We start from the raw sequence: 21960 nt of genomic DNA, 5'->3' as shown, positions 1-21960 counted from the left end.
TTATTTCCTTTTTTAGTCTTGGCTATTCATGAGTCTTATATAAGGCATCTTGAAATGTATTCTAGCAAGCAAGAGAGACTAAATGAGTTTGGAAAGGGAGTAGGGTCTAGATGTTTTTAGATTGAGGGAGTTTTGCCCAAAGTCTTTAAAAGCTAGCAAAAAGGCAGCCTATGAAATGGGAGAAACTATTTGCAAACCAGGTATCTAATAAGTGGTTAATTTCCAAAATATATTTTTAAATTCCTACAAATCAATTTTAAAAACCTAATAAATCAACTAAAAATTGGCTGAAGACTTAAATAGACATTTCTCCAAATAAGACATACATTTGGTCAACATGCATAAAAAGATACTCAGTGTCACTTACCATCAGGAAATTGCAAATAAAAACCACAGTGAGATAGCACCTCATACCTGTTAGGATGGCCATTATAAAAACAAAAAGTACAAGTGTTGGCAAGGATGTGGAGAAACTGGAATCCTTGTACATTGTTGGTGGGAAGTCAAAATGTTGCAGCTGCTGTGGAAAATAGTATAAAGTTTCCTCAAAAAATTAAAAATAGAACTACAGATGTTCCTCAACTTATGATGGGGTTCATCCTGATAAACCCATTGGAAGTTGAAAATATCATTAAGTCAAAAATGCATTCAATACTGAACATCATAGCTTGGCCTAGCTTACCTTAAATGTGCTCAGGACACTTACATTAACCTATAGTTAGGCAAAATCATCTAACATACAGACTATTTTATAATAAAGTGTTGAGTATCTCATGTAATTTATTGAATGCTGTACTGAAAGTGAAAAACAGAAGGGCTGTGTGGGTACTCAAAGTATGATTTCTATTGAATGTGTATCACTTTCACTCTACTTTTGTCAAAAAAGTCATAAACCATTGTAATTTGGGGATTGTCTGTATATGATACAGCAACCCTACTTCTGGGTACTTACTCAAAGGAATTTGAATCCAATCTCAAAGAGATACTATCACCCCATGTTTATTGCAGCACTATTCACAATAGCTAGATGTGGAGACAACCTAAATGTCCATCAGTGAATAAATGGATAAGGAAAATGTGGTATATATGTAAATGGAATATTATTCAACCTTAAAAAAGAGGGAAAGTCTGAAATATGAGGCAACATGGATGAACCTTGCGGACATTATGCTAAGTGAAATAAGCCAATCAGAAGAACAAACATGGCACAATTCTATTTGTATGAGATATTTAACATGGTCAAACTCATGGAATCAAAGAGTGAAATGGTGGTTGTCCAGAGCTAGTGGAAGAGGAAAATGAGAAGTTGCTAATCAATAGGCATAAATTCTCACTTATGCGAAATGCTTAAGTTCTTGAGATCTGCTGTATAATATTGCGCCTATACTGACCAGTATTGTATTGTACACTTAAAAATTTAAGGCAGTAGATCTCATGTTAAGTGTTCTTTCCAAGATAAAATAAAATTTGAAAAAGTTTGAAAATTTAAAAAATAAAAGCTAACAAAAGACAGCACTAAGATTTTAATATTTGATTCCAAATCCTATAGCCATAGAATTGATTATAAGGGGAAATAGGCAAGGTGCCTGGGATTACAATATTACTACTGTAGCCTGGAAAGTAGTAATGAGAACTTGAACAAAGACAGAACTGACAAGAAAGAAGGGAGAAGGTTGGATTCCAAAGGAAACATGAAAGTGGTATTAATAAGATTTGACAACTGATCCTGTATGTGGCAGGTACATTACAGTGAGTGTGGGGTTTTGCCAGAATGTATTCATCTTACAGAGCAGCTGGTCATGGCGGGCCAGGGAGATGAACCTATGCTCACGTACCATCTAAGGGAATAAGTTTATAACCTATTTAAATGAAGAAGAATGTTATGATCATGAGAACTGCAGTAAAAACTGTTGTTGGGACAGTCCTGATTATAGAAATAGCAAAGTTAGTAAGGATCTGTGATTCTTTTCCTGTAGTACTATTCCTTAGGGAAAAAATGCTTTAATGAGCATACATGAATAAATCTAATCAATTTAGTAGCTAGAGGACTGTTGGAAAAGGTTTGTTAGGGTTAATGCTGTATTGAAAATAAGGCATCACAGTATATTATAAATTGAAACAGTCTTAGAGGTCACCTATAATAGTTCTATCATTTCCTTAAACAACTATTTATAGATCATTTCAAACATATACAAAAGTGGAGGTAAATATCATGAATTACTGTTAATTTATCAACAATTTGACAATTATCAATTTATGGCCAATCTTGTTTAATCATTTCTCCACCCTCAGATAACTATTTTATCTCTGAAAAACAAGAATTCTTTTAAGCCAAATAATAATAATAATAATATAATCGCACCAGTTGCAGGTGTGATGATACTATTCCTTAATACTAATATATACTTAACTATATACTTATTTAATTACTTAATACTAATATAATTCCTTAATAATAACAATAATTTCTTAATACTATAAAATGCTGATCAGCATTCAACATTTTTCCAATTCTTTCATAATTTCTTTAGAGATGTCTCTAAAGTTTTTATAATTTGAGTTTCCCTTTCCTTCATTTTATTTTTGCTTCTGTTTCATTGAAGAAATGAGGTAATGCATCTAATAAAGCTGCCCATGTTCTGGATTTTCCTGAATGCATCTCAATGGTCTTATTTTACATGTTCTTCTATTCTTGCATTTCCTCTAACCTGGTAGATATAGAGGCCTGATCAGATTCAAGTTCATTTATTTGGTCAGAATACTCCATGAGTGTGAAGGCACACATAATGATTGGTTTCTTCTTTTTGGTGAAAAGTCCCTTACTTTTTAAAGATGGTTTAAATTGAAGTCTCAGAATGGTTAAGAGGTAGAATCAAGTTAGTGGGAGAGTCAAGATTTAAACCTCAGACTTTTGAGTCTCAGTCTATACCTCTTTCATTATATCATGTCACTATCAAAAAAACCTTGCTAAGTCACTAGAATGTAGCAGGTGGTCTATTAGGCATTACATAAGACATCATAAAACATGGTTGCACCACTCACAAAATTATTCAAGCCAGAAATCCAGAAGTCATCCTAGGCTTCTCCACCTCTCTTACTTCTACTAAGTCCTACTGACTGTTATCTATCACTCTCGTTTGTTCCCTCCTCACCATTCCCACTGTCACTGCATTATTTCAGACTTTATTGCTGATTTATTGGACCACTACAATTAGAGGAGCTGCCCTTCTCCATAACACTCTTGTCTTCTTCAGTCACTGCTGCCTTGTTAACAAAAGATTTTTCCAACTGAAAATCTGAATATGTTATTTTTCTTGGTTTTCATGATGGAGTTCATACTCCTTAGTGTGACAGACAGGTCCCTCCGTCATCTGGCTTTGCCTAGCTGACCAACCTCATGTGTCACTATTTTCACTCACAATATTCCAACCTATTGAGTTATTGAAGTTTTCTGGATCTGCCAGCAGGAATATGTAGTGATTAAAAGTATGGGCTCTAAAATTAGACATACTTGACTTTGATCCTTGAATTTCCCCATTTACTAGTTGTGCAATACAAGGCATACTTACCAGCATTGTGTCTTATATACCTCACCTCTGTAATGGGAATAATCTCAAATAATTGTTTTCTATGTGTATGAAGAATGAGTGAAATAGTGCAGGTGAAGAACCTGTATGTGAGCCCTTGCTCAGTAAATACAGGATGGTGTTGTTATGTGGTTTCATATGTCTTTATAACCTTTGAACACATTCCTAAGAATGTTTCTCTCTTCCTTCTTGACAACCTCTCCTTCTTGACAAGCTAGCAAATTCCTACTTTGTGTAAGGGCCCAGTTCCACTGCTCTTTTGCCAATTAGTAGTAAACCTCTCTCATTCCACAGCACCTCGGAACCTTGTAGATACTTAGGTTACTGTATCCCATGGCTATATGTCTATCTGCCTTGAGCAACTGTTAAATTTTTAGATAGAAGCCATATATTTTTGTTTTTCTTCTCATATCCTATATCATGATATGGCTAAGTGAAAAGCTGTATAATTCAAGCTTACTGTATCCCATGGCTATATGTCTATCTGCCTTGCACAACTGTGAAATTTTTAGACAGAAACCATATTTTTTTGTTTTTCTTCTCATATCCTATATCATAGTATGGCTCAGTGAAAAGCTCTATAATTCAAGGTTTGGTAAATTAAACTAAATTGATGGGTTGAATTAAATTGAAAGAATGTATCCAACTTCTCTTTTTATGAGTTTGTATTTTCCAAGTAACTTTTATGAAACAAAAGATGACTTATTCAAAGAATCTAATTGGGTGATTGGCACACAACTAAAAATGATATTCATTAATTTTTGATTTCTCAAGCAGACTTCGCAACTGGAGGAAGAATAAAATGACTGGACTAGGAGAATATGCAAACTATTAAGCTAGATTTCCCTTTGTAAATTAAAAAACGAGTACTTTAGTTTATCAATTCATTCCTTGTGGGGTTGATTTTCATGAATCATTTCAAAAACAATGGATCACTCCTGCCAGCTCTAGTCATTTTGTTATACTCATAGGAAAAAATTAAATATGAAAATGAATAGAAAAGAGGTATATAGAAGCCCAAGAAAAAATATGAGCTGACCTCACATGCATGACAGGAAGGGCCACATAAATGGACAATATACAGAGGTTTAATTTACAAAACAAAATATAAAATCTGCCTCTCAGTGGTATGATTCTCAAAAGTTATAACTTTTATATTCAGCATCATGTTTTAGCAACTATATCTTACAAAGTCTGACTGACTTAATCATATCAACTTTAATTTATGAGTCACTAAAGTATATTTCAGGACGAAACATAGAATAGTTGATATTAAAATATTGATTGTTCATCCACTCCTTTCCCTTACTACTTAGTTTTTCTTTCTTTTTTTAGCTAAACTAATGTAAAATTATATCTAATGACAGTAAGCTTTCCTTTCTTTCAACATAGTGAAAACTTGCATAATTATGAAAATTTTAAAAGGTTAAATCCTTTGCTATTTATTTTAATTCAAATCCAGTATATTATTATATATATTCGGAACCCAAACTATTCATCTTCCTCTAAACCTTCAATTAAATTCCACAATGCAAACCTCTTGGCTCTAGAACCACGTTTCATGTTTATTCAACTGAGCCTGTGTCTTGAAAAAGTGTTGAAGTTTGGGGGTTTTCTGGTGAGAATCCACGTTCTGACATCACCTTGGTCGTGACAGTGATTGGCTGTTGGAAGGCAAAGAAGAGTTTATAGCCAGCAAGAGCAAGTGAATGGGTGAGTGAGAGAGCAGAGGAAATACTCAATCTGTGCCACTCACTGCCGTGAGCCTGCTTCCTCACTCCAGGACTGCCAGAGGGTAAGATTTAATAGAACAACTTCATTATCATAAAATGAGACACTCCACAGTTTACATCTCTGAACTCGGCTTTGAATTTTTCATTTAAATGATGTTATTGCATTGTACATGGTTTAATAATTATTTATCATTAAATTGGCACTTCAAATTTTAAATTCTTTCCAAAAGGCTAAACTTGTTAACCTCAGCACGTAAACAAGTTCTTAATATTATGCACATAAACTACATTATGCTTCTTACTTTCGTTCTCTGCACGTCATAGCTTGACTGTTTTCTCATTCTGATGCATTCAAGATAACCTAATTGAAATACTATTTTGCATTTGCAAATCTGCCTAGATATATGCATATTTCTCTACAAACTATACCTAGTCTGTACTTCAAGTATTTATGTTGTCTTTTCAACGTATTAAACATTAGGTTTTAATGTTTCCTATAGCTCTAAAGTCAGAACAGAAAATACATTGTACTAACTACAGAAATAAATACTGTTGGTATTTATCATACTCTTCCCAATAAAACTTGAAATTAAATCCTCAAAACTCTCCTTTAAGAATGTTTGAATTGCTGTCTGGGTTAGTAGTGGTCACTATAGAGGTCTTTGCTTTTTTGTCACTCACAAAGTAAATAAAATTAGATTTATATAGGCAACCAATTCTGCCTACATGAACTGCTTGGTTCTTTGTATCATTATTATTATTTCTGCCATCTTTTCATCTGGTTATTTTTATAGTTTGTTATGGGAAATTTATGCAATCAAAACTGTTTCTATAATTCTATGTATTTAAGTTTTTAGCTCTTTAAAATATTATAAATATTCCGACCCTTTTCATAAAGTGGCAAAGCAATAATCTTTCTGTTTTGCTGATGGGCTTGGTCACAGCTGCAAAGTTCAAAGCATTATTTAGACCACCCCAATAGCAATCAGTGCTGCCTAAAAAGATGGGCTCCTTCAGGAGCAAAGCCTGTTTATTTCCATGTGGCCAACAAGGACTTTTACTAAGATAGGACTGTGAGAAACTGTATGGGCACCAAAACCCAAAGACACTCTGCCACACAAAAAGAGTGTGACTTAGGACCCAAGACAGTACCTCCAGGACTTAGTGTCAGATACTCAATAAGGATGCAATAAATCTTGGCTGATGATGACACAACACAAAATTTACCAGCAGAGTTCAATATATGACATTGTTTTGCACATTTTAAATATTACTTTTTGAAATGTATTCATGGGAAATTGCCATCACCACTACGTTTTGCTTCCAAAATATTGCCAGCGCTGTGACTATGTATGAGAAGGTGCTAACAATTAAATGTGTATGTAAATGTAAATGGCTGAGTGTTAGTAGGCTTTCAGCTAACCTTGCCCAACCTCTATTATGATATAATTTTAAATACAAGTTTATTAAATAGAATAAAATTAAAATAGGATAGCATTTGACTATCTCCTTTTACTCATGAGGAATTTATGTGGAACTGAGGCTCTTTGCATGGCTCCAAGCCCCAAGATTATTCAGGCCCTATTCCCACTTTGAGAGCTGCATCTTCAATTGTTTCATAGAATTGAAATTTTCATCCATGTCTGTCACCCTAACCCTGGAGAGCTCCTAATCCATCCCAGTACAGTCTCACACACTAGCAGATGGAAAACTTAAATGGAGCTGGAGGGCAATTTAATTTGAGGAAATCTGCCCATGATACCGCAAGGCGAAACTCTGAAGAACTCTTCTCACGGAAGCATCCTCAGGGGAGTGGCTGTTGGGTGCTACATGCTATCAGTGTGGTATTTCATGTATTTTGGATCCTCTCTGCCTCTCTCTCTGTGTGTCTTATCCACTCACCCATACACACACACCACACACATACACACACACACACACACCATTATTCCAAGATATTCAGAGAAAAATAGCTCATACTATCCATTTTACAAATAAATTTTTAGCCCAAAACCTATACAGAAGCTGGAAATTGCCTATAGGGTATCGGTGATTTTTGCTTTTTTGTTTTGTTTTTGAGACAGGATCTCACTCTGTTGCCCAGGGTGGAGTACAGTACAGTGGTATGAACACAGCTCACTGCAACCTTGGCCTCCCAGGCTCAGCCTCTCTAGTAGCTAGGCCTACAGGTGTGCACTACCATGCCAAGCTAAGTTTTGCACTCTTTGTAGAGAACAAGTTTCACCATGTTGCCCAGGCTGGTCTCAAACTCTTGGACTCAAATGATCTGCCCACCTTGGCCTCCCAAAGTACTGGTTTTAGAGGCATGAGCTACCACACCTGATCGAAGTTTTAATTGTAAACAAACAAACAGGGCACACAACTACACTAACAATTCAATTCACTTAGCTGACACTCCCATGTCAATATTAAGAGGGCTGTTACACCAGTGTGAAGTACCCTAAGTATTCAAAATCTCTTGCAGTAATGAAAAGGTCTTCCATTGACAAATCACAGAACATAGGTTAAAACCAAGTACGGAACTCATGATTATATAAATGGATAGGTTAAGTCAGTTCTGTGTTACTTAAGTGGAAGGAAGAGTTTGAAAATAAAAGCTATAATTTAGTTTTAATTAGTCAAAGTGATAGTTACACAGAAATGAAAACAAATTAAATACTTCATCTTTAAGTATGAGCAAAAAAGTTATGCACTTAGTTTTAATATTTTATTAACCTTACCACTTCATTAATTCCAGAAGCAATCACCAAAATGAAGACTGCTTTAATTTTGCTCAGCATTTTGGGAATGGCCTGTGCTTTCTCAGTAAGTTCTTTATCAAAAACCTACAGTTATTTTCAGTTTTGTCTTTTATATAAAAGAAAAATTATGTCACAATTAAATGTTCTTTAAAACAGATGAAAAATTTGCATCGAAGAGTCAAAATAGAGGATTCTGAAGAAAATGGGGTAATTAATTTTAGCATACTTCCTTGGCCTGATTATACTTGCTGTATATTTATTGTATATTAAACATGAATATATCATTTATTTTGTTTTTGCAGGTCTTTAAGTACAGGCCACGGTATTATCTTTACAAGCATGCCTACTTTTATCCTCCTTTAAAACGATTTCCTGTTCAGGTAAATACGGAAATTCATTTTTCTTCAGTTTAATTTCTATTATAATTTAAAGGAGATCAAATTTATAAAACACCTAAATTCAACTCTCACTGAAATTCAGTAAAGACTGCTTACTATAAGAAGTTTGTTTTTAAGGAAATAAGGTTTATTTTCTAAGTTCTCTTTTAAAGCAGACATATACACAGAGTAAAATCATTTGGGTCATTTGGGTACAGTCTAGAATGATATAATAAAAACAAAGACTGTAGCACATCGAGCTCCGGTGTTTTTGCTAACTCACAGACAAAAGTGGATGGTTTTATCAGTTGTTGACCAATTCCATCAGTGATAAGGTCACTGGCTGTCCTATTACAGCTGATTCAAAACTGTCAGACAGCTGTTTACATGTGGCACTGCCAAGTCCTCTAATTGGTAGGGGAAAATTTGACTTCATAAACATCAGAGGTCATTATTTTTTAAAAACCTTGATAATCATTGGTAATTTCTGAAGATTTGCTTTACCTTAACCTGTGTGGGTCACTAGAGCAATATGTCATACACTGGAGCATAATTATAATGGTAAAACTGCAGAGGAAAAAGAGAAATTCATGACGTGCATGAAAAAAAGCTTGTGAGAAAAACAAACCATCCCTTAAATTTGTAAACAAAAAGGAAAATAACTAAAACTAAAAATAAGAGTTTCCAGTTTTGCTGGGTTACCTGTGAAGGGTGCCTTTGAAAACCAGAGGGTGTGGTGTTGATTTTAAATATACAACAAACTAGGATTGCACTGTTTTTAGTACTATACAGTTTGGGTTCAGGACACCAATTATGCACCACTTGACCCAGGACTCTTGAGACACCAAAAGCAGTCAGGATGCTGAAAACGATGCCTCAGCACAGTGGCTTGGCATTGCATCTTACCATATGCTGGGCTAATCCATCTCTAACCCCTACAATGATAGGAAATGATCATTTTAAAGTATTTCTAGAACCAGCATAATTATGGGGAATTTGTGTGGCCACAAAAATATGAGCATGAATGAAACAAGAGTTGTGGGTTTTCAGAATTGTATTCCCTTCTTTGGTTCACCTCAGGCCCATAAATAAACAGTGCTCATTTGAAAGTTTGCTTCGTTCTCTTTTTTAAACTAAATGGAAATGATAATAAATTCAAGTCTCTGACTAGCTCCTAAACTTTTCTGAAATATTAGGTACATAGAGATATTCATTCCCATCTGGATATTTTTACAGATATGTATGTATGGGCCAATTAAAATGTCCATAGTGAAGCAATATTTGGAGGCATTACAGTTCTCAATATTGATAGACCTGAGGTTTGTAGATCAAGGAGATCTTTAATATACAAATTTTTTCACAAATTATATGCAGATAGGCCCATCTCAACTAATGTAGAATTTGTAAGATGGTTGTTTTTAAATAAAATTATATAAAATATATCTCCCAATCCAACTGTCTGACCTAGTATTCATGACCCATAATTCTACTTTACAAAATTTGATTTTCTTTAAGCGTGTTGTTAGGTATTTAGTGCCCAAGTTGTCACCCCAAAATACATTGAGCTGTATTGGCTTCGAAATTCATGTTTTCGTCAAACAAATCTGCATTTATATACAATATTTCTAAACTACCAAGTTACAATGAAATATGTTATTTGGATAGCAAAGTTATCAGCAAGCTATCTACTATAGTTTATGTATCTGCTAGACTATAGAAATGAAAGTGTAAGTAAATTTAACATCCTAACCTTCTTAATTGAGAAAACTGTCTTTTTGTGATTCAAATGATATTTTATTAGTGTGTGAACTCATAGAAGGCAAGAACTTAATCTTATATTTCTTTTATCAGACTCATCTCAGCTATGATACAAGAGTTGTGGGTTTTCAGAATTGTCCTCCGTTTAAGAACTCTCATCTATCTGTGTAGACAGATGAAAGACTTCTTGGATAATCAATTGGACTTAGTAACAAATTGGTAATAAGGCATAAATGAAAGATAGGGAAAAAATGCCAAAGATTCAAGGCATTTCATGCAACTTTTAAAGTGTTCTCACTGCAGACACTAATCAAAGAGTGATGTGGTTGAGCTAGGGAGAAAGACAGAGGTGAAGGAGCATGTAAAGTGATTGAAATCCCCCCACTGAGAGAAACAGTTCTGATTGCATAAATATACTGTCCTCTATAATTAAGTTAACTAACAAACAGAAACAGTTCAAATATAATACTCTACTCTATTCACCCTAGAGGAAGGCACAACTGTTGAGGTCATGGCACTGGAAGAACAGGTTTAATTATTCTCTTTTCCATCTGAGGTTATTCCTGGCTTGAGGTGACAAGCATTCCCTTTCCTTGGGTGGATGATGTGGCCATCTGAAGAATGAGCCAGCAGGGACAGTCCCACAGGACCTGGACATGAATGTTGTCTCACATCTGATTTCTAACCTAGAAGTCAGAGATCCTTCTGCAGATATATTTTCTAAATGCAAGACACTTAACTGGGTCATCAGAATCAAAGCTAAAAATTGCAGGGAAGGAAATGATAGAATCTTAGGTTGGAATTTTCATTTCCTTTCAACAAGTAGCAAAACTCATTAGTTTATAATTATATTTTTATATACAAAATCTTAATTTCTTCTCATTCAACACTGAACTTGTTAGAGGGATGTTGCTCTATACAACCTCCTAAATAATTAAATGAATAAATTTTTTCTATCATAAGACTTTTACTTCACATGTATAAATTAACCTCATTTTAGTAACTGACTTTAATTAAATTTAAAGACACTAAAAATTATATGCAAATTAAATTTTGTTAAATTAAATGCTAATTTAAATTCAACAGGAGAGCTCACTATGTAAGAGAATCATCTATAGCAACTTTCATTTTATAGTAAGCTAAATGATTTCTTTTATGTTTTATAAATAAAATTTTAAAATGTTAACTATATCTTAGCCCAAGGTCTGCCTTGAACCTGCTGGAGAAGTCACAACATTTTTAGGCTGCTGATTCATTCTCCATAAAATTTTAAAATTGGACCAGATAATCCACTTGTTCTCTCAAAGTTAAACAATTCTGTGATTCATTGCCCTAGTTTTTACATACAAAATGTTTCAATATATTGTCAATGTTTGGAAGTTGACAAATGGGACATCCAATTCGTATCTTGATCATAGTAAAATGCCTATTTTTCTCTAACTTCATTTTGCATGTCTAATCTGTCTAATCTATCTTTCACACATCAGTATGCAGTCTGTTCTTAGTAAACAAATCAATCAAGATGGTAATACTAATTAGATTGAGTAAATATTTGTGTGTATTTTATTGTGATTCAATTAGCAGGAAATTTAAATTGCTGTTGAATATATTTGTACACAGATAAGTGTATACATACATGTATATATATTTTTAGGGCAGTAGTGACTCATCTGAAGAAAATGGAGATGATAGTTCAGAAGAGGAGGAGGAAGAAGAGGTAAGGAATTCTACAGTCTTTTCATAATAAAGCATACAGCACAAAAAACAAATAGGAAACTAGTCTATTGCAGTCTGGACTCAGCAAATAGCCATTGTCACTTTACTAACTGCCCACAATATCCTATTTTGGATAAGCAGAATTTTATTTAGATTAGAATCCACTAACATGACCTGTTTAAAACACTATTGCAGTTTGGGGTTGAACTTACTTACAAATGGTGCTCAAAACCAAAAATGTCTCCCTTTTAAGTAGAAGTAGTATAAAATCTGATAAAAAGCAATGGAAGTAGTATAAAATCTGAAAAAAAGCAACAGATAGCATTACTTCTATTTAGGTGGATAGAACATGATATTAGAAGACAAATGAATAATAATCCTAAACTCAGTGCAAGACTTGTTTTAAGGACTGAACTTTAAAATTTAATTTACCAAGAGGGTAATATGTAAAAACTAGTTTATATCCTCTACAATATTATTGTGATTCATCAACCTTTCGTAACCCACAAAGTAGGGTTATTCTTTTTAATAAAAATTTCAGGCTTGGTGTGGTGGCTCACACCTGTAATCCCAACACTTTGAGAGGCCAAGGTGGGCGGATCCCTTGAGGTCAGGAGTTTGAGACCAGCCTGGCCAACATGGTGAAACACCGTCTCTACTAAGCATACAAAAATTAGCCAGGTGTGGTGGCATGCACCTGTAATTCCAGTCACTCGGGAAGCTGAGACACGAGAATCGCTTGAACCTGGAAGGTGGAAGTTGCGGTGAGCCGAGATCCTGTCACTGCACTCCAGTCTGTGCAACAGATTAAGACTCTGTCGCAGAAAAAACAAAACAAAACAAAACAAAAATCATACGTCTTTTTGGGTAATAATAAAATTCATAGGTGTATAAATATCTTCCCATATAGTTTTACAGATTAGTGTAGTCCAGGGCTAAGATTCATCTACATGTCTTGGAAATTGTGCTACCATGTTTATAACTGACATTCTCACCTAAGGAAACATACCAATTAGGATGCATCTTCCCACATAGTCAATTATAGCTATCCACTGGTTTGGGAACCTTTTAAATTCAAGTATTCTCAGGTGCTATTTATGAACAGACAATGATAATCAAAAATGGATCATGTATTAACAGCTATCTTGAAAACAAAATGGCGTGGGAACTTGAAAGGTGGCAAATCATTAGTTTGGTTTATTTTTAACTATAAAAGCAACATTTCCCGTATCATAATTTATACTAACAGCTTGAAGGAAGGCCTTACAAGAATGTTAAGCCAGTACCAGGAAAAATGCCACCCACTAAATCCCACAAAATTTCTCCTGGAGTTCCACATAGCAATCTTACACAAGAACTAGGCTAGGGTTATCCATTTAGTTATAGCTATTTGCTGTACAGTGATTGTAAATTTGCCTTGTCAACTACATTTCCCAACTAGATTGCATATCTTTTGGGAGTGGCTCTTCATTCATTGTTGTGGTGGTTGAGGATTGAGGAAGACTAGGACTTCTTTGGGGGTTCTGATGAAATCAAGTACACACAAAATTTTGCCAAGGATCTCTGAACATTTAAGGTCTCCCCAGAATGTATCTGCAGACACCTCATGACCATAGGTTAAAATCCCTGCTTTGGGGAAGAGCCATGCTACCCAGTTTTATATCTCCTCACGCTGTCTAGCATAATTTCTTATACATATATGTTGCCCAGTAAATATCTGGTGGTTTGGTTTTGAAACTTCAGAGGAATAAATGCAACAAACTTCGTTCATTAAAAGTAGTATGAGGAGAATACTTAGGCATATTTTCTATTTGGTGATCACACATTTTCTTTTTCCACTCCTAAACTATTTAGTCTCATAAAAGAAACTTTTATTGAAATATACATAATAAAATTATCCTAATTATACACCTCATTGAAATTTCAGAAATTGAACACATAAGTGAAACTAGCACTCATATCAAAAAGCAGTGCATGCCTTGTGTTCCATTCCATTCATTAACAAACTCCCACAAAAGACAACCACTATTAGATTACTTTGGCCTGTTTTGTATATTACAAATATAGGATCATACTTCATTTACTCTTTGTGTGTCACTTCTTCACTCTCAAATTTAGAGATTCATCCATGTTGTTCTGTAGTTGTAGGTCATTTATTCTCATTGTCAGTATTTCATTATGTGAATGTACCAAAATGTGTTATTCTTCTGTTGATGGGCAGTTGAGTAGTTTCCAAGTTTGGGTGATTACAAAGTGCTGCTATGAACTTTCTAGAACTTCTTCTGGTGAACATATATATAGTCATTTCTGGAGGCCATTTCACCCAAAGTGAAATTTCAGAGTCAAAATCTACTAAGGCATATATTCAACCTTACATGGCAACCAGCTTTCCAAAACAGACGTACTCAGGTAAACTCTCACCATCAGTGTATGAGGGTTCCGGTTGCTCCTCATTCTCACCAACACTTGCTTCTTTCAGTCTTGTTAGCCAGTCTAGTGAGTTGATAATATCTTTGTAAGCCCAAATTAGTGCTATTTTTCTATCCAATAAAATTTGTGAAGCCTCATATCCATCAACAGATTGACCTATTTTCCTATTTAACTTATGTGCCGTGGAACATCCTTAAATAAAGTATCTGGGAAAAGAAAAGGTGTTGTAAGAGAAAATGTAAAAGTTGGGATATTGGGCCTTTAGTGGTGACCCTGCCACCAATAAACTGCTGTCTATTTGACCTCGTACGAGTCATATAACCCAATCAGATTTTTCAACTGCAAATAGTGTATTCTACTCTGGGGAACTTTCTAAGGATGCTAGCATTAATTTCTCCTTCTACCTCTGAAAGCTCTGTTGGAATAAAGCATAAACATAAAACAATAAACAAACAGCACAGTGTTTTGGGGATATTTGACACAATTAACTTGGAGATTGTTTGGGGTATACTCTGGTAGTACTGCAACCCTTCACTGAAATAGTGAAATTTACAAATTTGATGAAACAAACATGTGGTGCTTCAGTCACTTTGTTTTAACAATAGGTAGGCTAAATATTTATTTGTTTGTTTGTTTTAAACTTTAAAAGTTATCACAATCTCTTAAAATGTGTTGAAATGAATTCAACTTTGTTTTAATAATAGGCAGGCTAAATATTTATTTGTTTGTTTGTTTTAGACTTTAAAAGTTATCACAATCTCTTAAAATGTGTTGAAATGAATTCAATTTTCAAGTATTTGTTTAAATAAATCCTATATATAGGAAACCCTGACTTTTAATATTAGCTACGAATTGCACTGAGATCAACTCAATTAAAAAACAATTGCCTCACAACACAAAATAAAGGCAAAAGATGAAATATTAAAGATTACAATAGACATTCATTTGAAGAGTATTAATTTTTTAAAACACTTCATGCAGACTGGGTGCAGCGGCTCATGCCTGTAATCCCAGCACTTTGGGAAGTCAAGGTGGGCAGATCATGAGGTCAAGAGATCGAGACCATCCTGGCCAACATGGTGAAACCCTGTTTCTACTAAAAATACAAAAATTAGCTGGGTGTGGTGGCATGCACCTGTAGTCCCAGCTACTCAGGCGGCTGAGAGAGGAGAATCGTTTGAACCCAGGAGGCAGAGGTTGCAGTGAGCCAAGATTGCACCATTGCACTCCAGCCTGGCAACAGAGCAAGACTCTGTAAAAAACAAACAAACAAACAAACATACAAAATCTTCATGCAATAATATATCACTAAGAATTTCTTGGAGTGTTTAGTTTCTTCTTTGTACAGAAAAAAATGATGTGTCAAATGCCTGAAACACAAATATTTTTTAATTGACAAAATACAAAGCAGAAATATCTAAAACATAATATAGTGTGGAGTAAGGAGGATTAAATAACTTGGAGTTGAGCTCTTAGAGGTGAGAAGTGCAAATGGCATAAGCGAAGGCAGGCTTTGAGTGATCAGCCAGCTGAGGGATACAAAGTTTTTCCAAATAATAAACCTCCAACAAATGAGTCACAGCTCCAACAAATCTTGAACTATCTTCCAGGTAAAATAATTTTTGTTACTATGAATATTTCTAACAGGAGACTTCAAATGAAGGAGAAAACAATGAAGAATCAAATGAAGATGAAGACTCTGAGGCTGAGAACACTACACTTTCTGCTACAACACTGGGCTATGGAGAGGACGCCACACCTGGCACATGGTATACAGGGTTAGCTGCAATCCAGCTTCCCAAGAAGGTAACAGTGGAATTATTCCTCCAAAATGAAATTATTACCATTAATAATAATGGTAATATTCAATCTTTTTAAAACATTTTTACTGGAGTCTAAGGGTATCCTAACACTATACACATAATATTTTACACTGTCTTTATTAACTCATTAAAAAAGTGAGAGCAGATACACTTTTCCTATTTACAAATAAGAAAAGATCTTCTGCCAGACAAGTTCTCCTCCCATGTTATTACACTGACTTTTACATTATAATGGAAGACTAAGAACACACATCTAGGCATGGATAAAAGGTCCTGAGAGATACCATGACATTCCAGGGAAGAGAATTCCAAGACAGAGAAAGTGAGTAGCAAAACGATAGGAAGAATCTCCCCCAGGAAAGGCATTTTCTATAAATAATGGCACACTTTCCCCATCAAAACCCATGACAAAGGGATTTATCCTGAAGTTTTAAAGCCCCCAATCATTTTGTAAATTAAATTGGTCTTAATTCAAATAAGACGCCCAGAACAAGGCTGTCAGTATAGAATATTGTGTTGAATGAGTGATGGCCTTAAATTTTACATTTTTCACAGCTAGATTTGGGTTCTTTCAAACGTTTCCTTACAGGCTGGGGATGTAACAAACAAAGCTACAAAAAAGGAGGAAAGTGATGAAGAAGAAGAGGAGGAAGAGGAAGAAAATGAAAACGAAGAAAGCGAAGCAGAAGTGGATGAAAACGAACAAGGCATAAACGGCACCAGTACCAACAGCACAGAGGCAGAAAACGGCAACGGCAGCAGCGGCGGAGACAACGGAGAAGAAGAAGGGGAAGAAGAAAGTGTCACTGGAGCCAGTGCAGAAGGCACCACAGCAACCGGAGGGCAGGGCAAGGGCAGCTCTAAGACAACAACCTCTCCAAATGGTGGGTTTGAACCTACAACCCCACCACCAGTCTATAGAACCACCTCCCCACCTTTTGGGAAAACCACCACCGTCGAATACGAGGGGGAGTACGAATACACGGGCGCCAATGAATACGACAATGGATATGAAGTCTATGAAAGTGAAAACGGGGAACCTCGTGGGGACAATTACCGAGCCTACGAGGATGAGTACAGCTACTTTAAAGGGCAAGGCTACGACAGCTATGATGGTCAGAATTACTACCACCAGCAGTGAAGCTCCAGCTTGGGATGAATTCATCCCTTCTGGCTTTGCATCCGGCTACCATTTTCAAAGTTCAACTCAGGAAGGTGCAATATAACAAATGTGCATATTATAATGAGGAATGGTATTACCGTTCCAAATTTTCTGTAATTGCTTCTGCAAAGTAATAGGCTTCTTGTCTCTTTTCTTTCTGGCATGTTATGGAAAGATCATTGTAAATCAGGGCCATCTATCAAGCAGTACACCAGCTCATAAGATCAAATTCCATTGAATGGTTTGAGGTTGTAGCTCTATGAATAGTAGTTTTCAACATGCCTGTACTATTGCTAACTGCGAAAACATACTCTTTGTACAAGAAGTGCTTCTAAAAAGAATTTCATTGACAATGACACTGTATACAATAAATGTGTAGTTTCTTAATCGCACTACCTATGCAACACTGTATATTAGGTTTGTCATCCTCATGTATTTTTATGTGACCTGTATGTATATTCTAATCTATGAGTTTTATCACAAATAAAAATGCAATCCTTCAAATGTGTTATAATTAAGAAAAGAAGTGAGAGATTCAGAACGGAAAAAGGTGAAACAAATGGAAGACTATTTCACTAAAGGAGAAAAGCTTATTTCCACTATGGTTTAAAACTAAGAGGAGCTGTAAACATTTTCTTTTGGCTAAATCAACATAACTAAGACTTTGCCATGCTTGTGGGCAGGGTTAGCCATATACATCAGGGGAATGAATGGCTCTTATTACGGTTGCCAGATATAACAAATACATAGGATGCCTATTAAACTTGAATTTCAGATAACAATGAATAATTTTTAGTGTAAGTATACCCCATGCAATATTTGGCCTTTGTGAAGTAGTTTGGACATACTTATACTAAATAAATGAGTCACTACCTATCTAATACTCAACTTTATTATATAATTATTTTTTGAGACAGAGTCTCACTCTATCACCCAGGCTGGAGTGCAGTGGCACCATCTTGGCTCACCACAACCTCTGCCTCCTGGGTTCAAGCCATTCTCCTACCTAAGCCTCCCGAGTACCAAGGATTACAGGCATGCACCACCACACCTGGCTAAATTTTTGTATTTTGGGTAGAGACAGGGTTTCACCACATTGGCCAGGCTGGTCTTGAACTCCTGACCTCAAGTGATCCATCCACCTCGGCCTCCCAAAGTGCTGGGATTACAGGTGTGAGCCACCATGCCCAGCCCTGATACTCAACTTTAACTGAGTGCTTTGTTTATCTAGCAATCCTACTTCTACTTGGCTTAATTTTAGCTGGGCAAGAGGTGGAATGAGGTAGAAAAAAACTCTTACACAACACATACACACAAAGAAGGGCTGATATATAAAGACTTAACAGCAAGTCACACCTTGATATAAACCTGAAATAAATTTAAAATGGGAGTAAAGAAGGAAAGTAGATAGAAGAAGCAAGAACAAAAATGCATTCACCTTTTAATTTATTAACTGAAAAGATGTTTTGAACATCTACAGAGCCAGAGAATGTTCACACATTGAGCATATGAAAATGAAGAATGCTGTCTTTGGTGTAATTTTAGTCTATTAGCTACCAGTTGTGAGACTTTCCATGCATCATGACATTCATTTTTCGTAACTTTTTTCTTATTATATCTTCATTCTAAAATTTGTTTCTCAAATATTCAAACCAAAAATTTTAAAATATTTGGTTTTAAATAAATACATATTTTTTCCCATGAGTTGTGAGGGTATGGGTGGTATTCGGTTACATGGTGATTTGTGAGATTTTGGTGCGCCTATCACCCGAGCAGTATACACTGCACCGTATTTGTAGTCTTTCCCTCGCCCCCTTCCACTCTTCCCACCAAGTCCCCAAAGTCCATTGTATCATTCTTATGCCTTTGCATCCTCATAGCTTAGCTCCCACATATCAGTGAGAACATACGATATTTGGTTTTCCAATCCTGAGTTATTCCACTTAGAATAATAGTCTCCGATCTCATCCAGGTCACTGCAAATGCTGTTAATTCATTCCTTTATGGCTGCGTAGTATTCCATCATACATATATATATATATATATATATATATATATATATATATATACACATACACACCACAGTTTCTTTATCCACTCATTGATTGCTGGACATTTGGGTTGGTTCCACTTTGCAATTGTGAATTGTGCTGCTATAAATACAAATGTGTTCAAATATGCAATAAATATATGTGTGTTCAAATAATGACTTATTTTCCTCTGGGTAGGTATCTAGTAGTGGGATTGCTGGATCAAATGGCAGCTCTACTTTTAGTTCTTCAAGGAATCTCCACACTGTTTTCCATAGCGGCTGTAGTAGTTTACATTACCACCAGCAGTGTAGAAGCATTCCATGTTCACCACATACGTGCCAACATCTACTGTTTTTTTTGTTTTGTTTTTTGATTTTTTGATTTGGGCATTCTTGCAGGAGTAAGGTAGTATGGCGTTGTGGTTTTGATTTGCATTTCCCTGATCATTAATGATGTTGAGCATTTTTACATATTTTTTAGCCATTTGTATATCTTCTTTTGAGAATTGTCTATTCATGTCCTTAGCTCACTTTTTGATAGGATTTTTTTTCTTACTGATTTGTTTGAGTTCATTGTAGATTCTGGATATTAGTTCTTTGTCAGATGTATAGATTGTGAAGATTTTCTCCCACTTTGTGGCTTATCTGTTTGCTCTGCTGACTGTTCCTTTTGTCGTGCAAAAGTTCTTAAGCTTAATTAGGTCCCAGCTAGTTATCTTTGTTTTTATTGCATTTGCTTTTGGGTTCTTGGTCATGAAATCCTTGCCTAAGCCAATGTCTAGAAGAGTTTTTCCAATATTATCTTCTAGAATTTTTATAGTTTCAGGTCTTAGGTTTAACTCCTTAATCCATCTTGAGTTGATTTTTGTGTAAGGTAAGAGATGAGGATCTAATGTCATTCGCCTACATGTGGCTAGCCAATTATCCCAGGACCATTTGTTGAAAAGGGTGTCCTTTCCCCACTTTATGTTTCTGTTTTCTTTGTCAAAGATCAATTGACAGCAAGTATTTCGTTTATTTCTGGGTTCTCTATTCTGTCCCATTGGTCTATGTGCCTATTTTTATACCAGTACCATGCTGTTTTGGTGATTATGGCCTTATAGTATAGTTTGAAATCAGGTAGTGTGATGCTTCCAGATTTGATCTTTTTGCTTAGTATTGCTTTGGCTATGTGAGCTCTTTTTTGTTTTCATATGAATTTTAGAATTGTTTTTTCTAATTCTGCAAAGAATGATGGTGGTTTTTTGATGGGGATTGCATTGAATTTGTGGATTGCTTTTGGCATATTGATTCTACCCATCCACGAGCATGGGATATGTCCCATTTATTTGTGTCTTCTATGATTTCTTTCAGCAGTGTTTTGTAGTTTTCCTTATAGAGGTCTTTTGACTTCTTTGTTAGGTATATTACTAAGTTGTTGTTGTTGTTTTTTTTCTTGCAGCAATTGTGAAAGGGATTGAGTTCTTGATTTGATTCTCTGCTTGATCACTGTTGGTATATAGAAGAGCTACTGATTTGTGTATATTAATCTTGTATGCAGAAACTTCGCTGAATTCTTTTATCAGTTCTAGGAGCTTTCTGGAGGAATCCTTAGGGTTTTCAGGGTAAACAATCATATCCTCAGCAAACAGTGACAGTTTGACTTTCACTTTACCAATTTGGATGCCCTTTATTTCTTTCTCCTGTCTGATTGCTCTGGTTAGGACTTACAGTACTATTCTTAAGAGGAGTGGTGAGAGAGCTCATCCTTGTCTTGTTCCGGTTCTCAGATGGAATGCTTTCAACTTTTCCCTGTTCAGTATTATGTTGGCTGTGGGTTTGTCGTAGATGGCTTTTATTACATTAAGGTATGTCCCTTGCATGCCAATTTTGCTGAGAGTTTTAATCATAAAGGGATGCTGAATTTTGTTGAATGTTTTTCAAAAGTTGAATGCGTCTATTGAGATAATCATGTGATTTTTTAAAAATTCTGTTTATGTGGTGTATCACATTTATTGACTTGTGTATGTTAAACCATCCCTGCATCCCTGGTATAAAACCCACTTGATCATGGTGGATTATCTTTTTGATATGTTATTGGATTCGATTAGCTAGTATTTTGTTAAGGATTTCAGCATCTATGTTCATCAAGGATATCAGTCTGCAGTTTTCCTTTTTGGTTGTGTCCTTTCCTGGTTTTGGTATTAGGGTGATGCTGGCTTCATAGAATAAATTAAGAAGGGTTCCTTTTCCCTTTATCTTGTGGAATAGTGTCAACAGGATTGGTACCAATTCTTCTTTGAATATCTGGTAGAATTCTGCTGTGAATCCATCTGGTCCTGGACTTTTTTGTTGGTAATTTCTTAATTACAATGTCAATCTCGCTGCTTGTTACTGGTCTGTTCAGGGTATCTAATTCTTCCTGATTTTAGCCAGGAGGGTTGTATTTTTGCGAGAATTTATCCATCTCTTCTAGGTTTTCTAGTTTATGCATGTAAATGTGTTTATAGTAGTCTTCAATTATCTTTTGTATTTCTTTTTTATTATTATTATTACTGTACTTTAAGTTCTAGGGTACATGTGCACAACGTGCAGGTTTGT

The 21960-nt window shown here is 35.3% G+C and overlaps 1 protein-coding gene across 1 annotated transcript; it reads left to right on the top strand.

The window, feature by feature from the left end:
* Positions 1-5300: 5300 nt before the first annotated feature.
* Positions 5301-17852, top strand: IBSP (integrin binding sialoprotein). Its single transcript, XM_025385939.1, has 7 exons — positions 5301-5382; positions 8079-8146; positions 8239-8289; positions 8385-8462; positions 11872-11934; positions 16011-16169; positions 16776-17852. Exons 2-7 carry the CDS (start codon positions 8093-8095, stop codon positions 17325-17327), a joined length of 957 nt encoding a protein of 318 aa, XP_025241724.1. The 5' UTR covers positions 5301-5382; positions 8079-8092; the 3' UTR covers positions 17328-17852.
* The last annotated feature ends 4108 nt before the right edge of the window (positions 17853-21960 follow it).

Source organism: Theropithecus gelada, chromosome 5 (assembly GCF_003255815.1).
Source record: "Theropithecus gelada isolate Dixy chromosome 5, Tgel_1.0, whole genome shotgun sequence".
NCBI classification, from domain to species: Eukaryota; Metazoa; Chordata; class Mammalia; order Primates; family Cercopithecidae; genus Theropithecus; species Theropithecus gelada.
This window is presented reverse-complemented; position numbering and strand designations above follow the sequence as displayed.

What these genes read in the sequence shown, in the direction of transcription:
- IBSP (XM_025385939.1), top strand. Translation starts at nt 8,093, where the DNA reads ATGAAGACTGCTTTAATTTTGCTCAGCATTTTGGGAATGGCCTGTGCT. An exon ending in AGGATTCTGAAGAAAATGGG is followed by an intron (nt 8,290 to 8,384) that starts GTAATTAATTTT and finishes TTGTTTTTGCAG; the next exon opens with GTCTTTAAGTACAGGCCACG. An exon ending in AAGAGGAGGAGGAAGAAGAG is followed by an intron (nt 11,935 to 16,010) that starts GTAAGGAATTCT and finishes TATTTCTAACAG; the next exon opens with GAGACTTCAAATGAAGGAGA.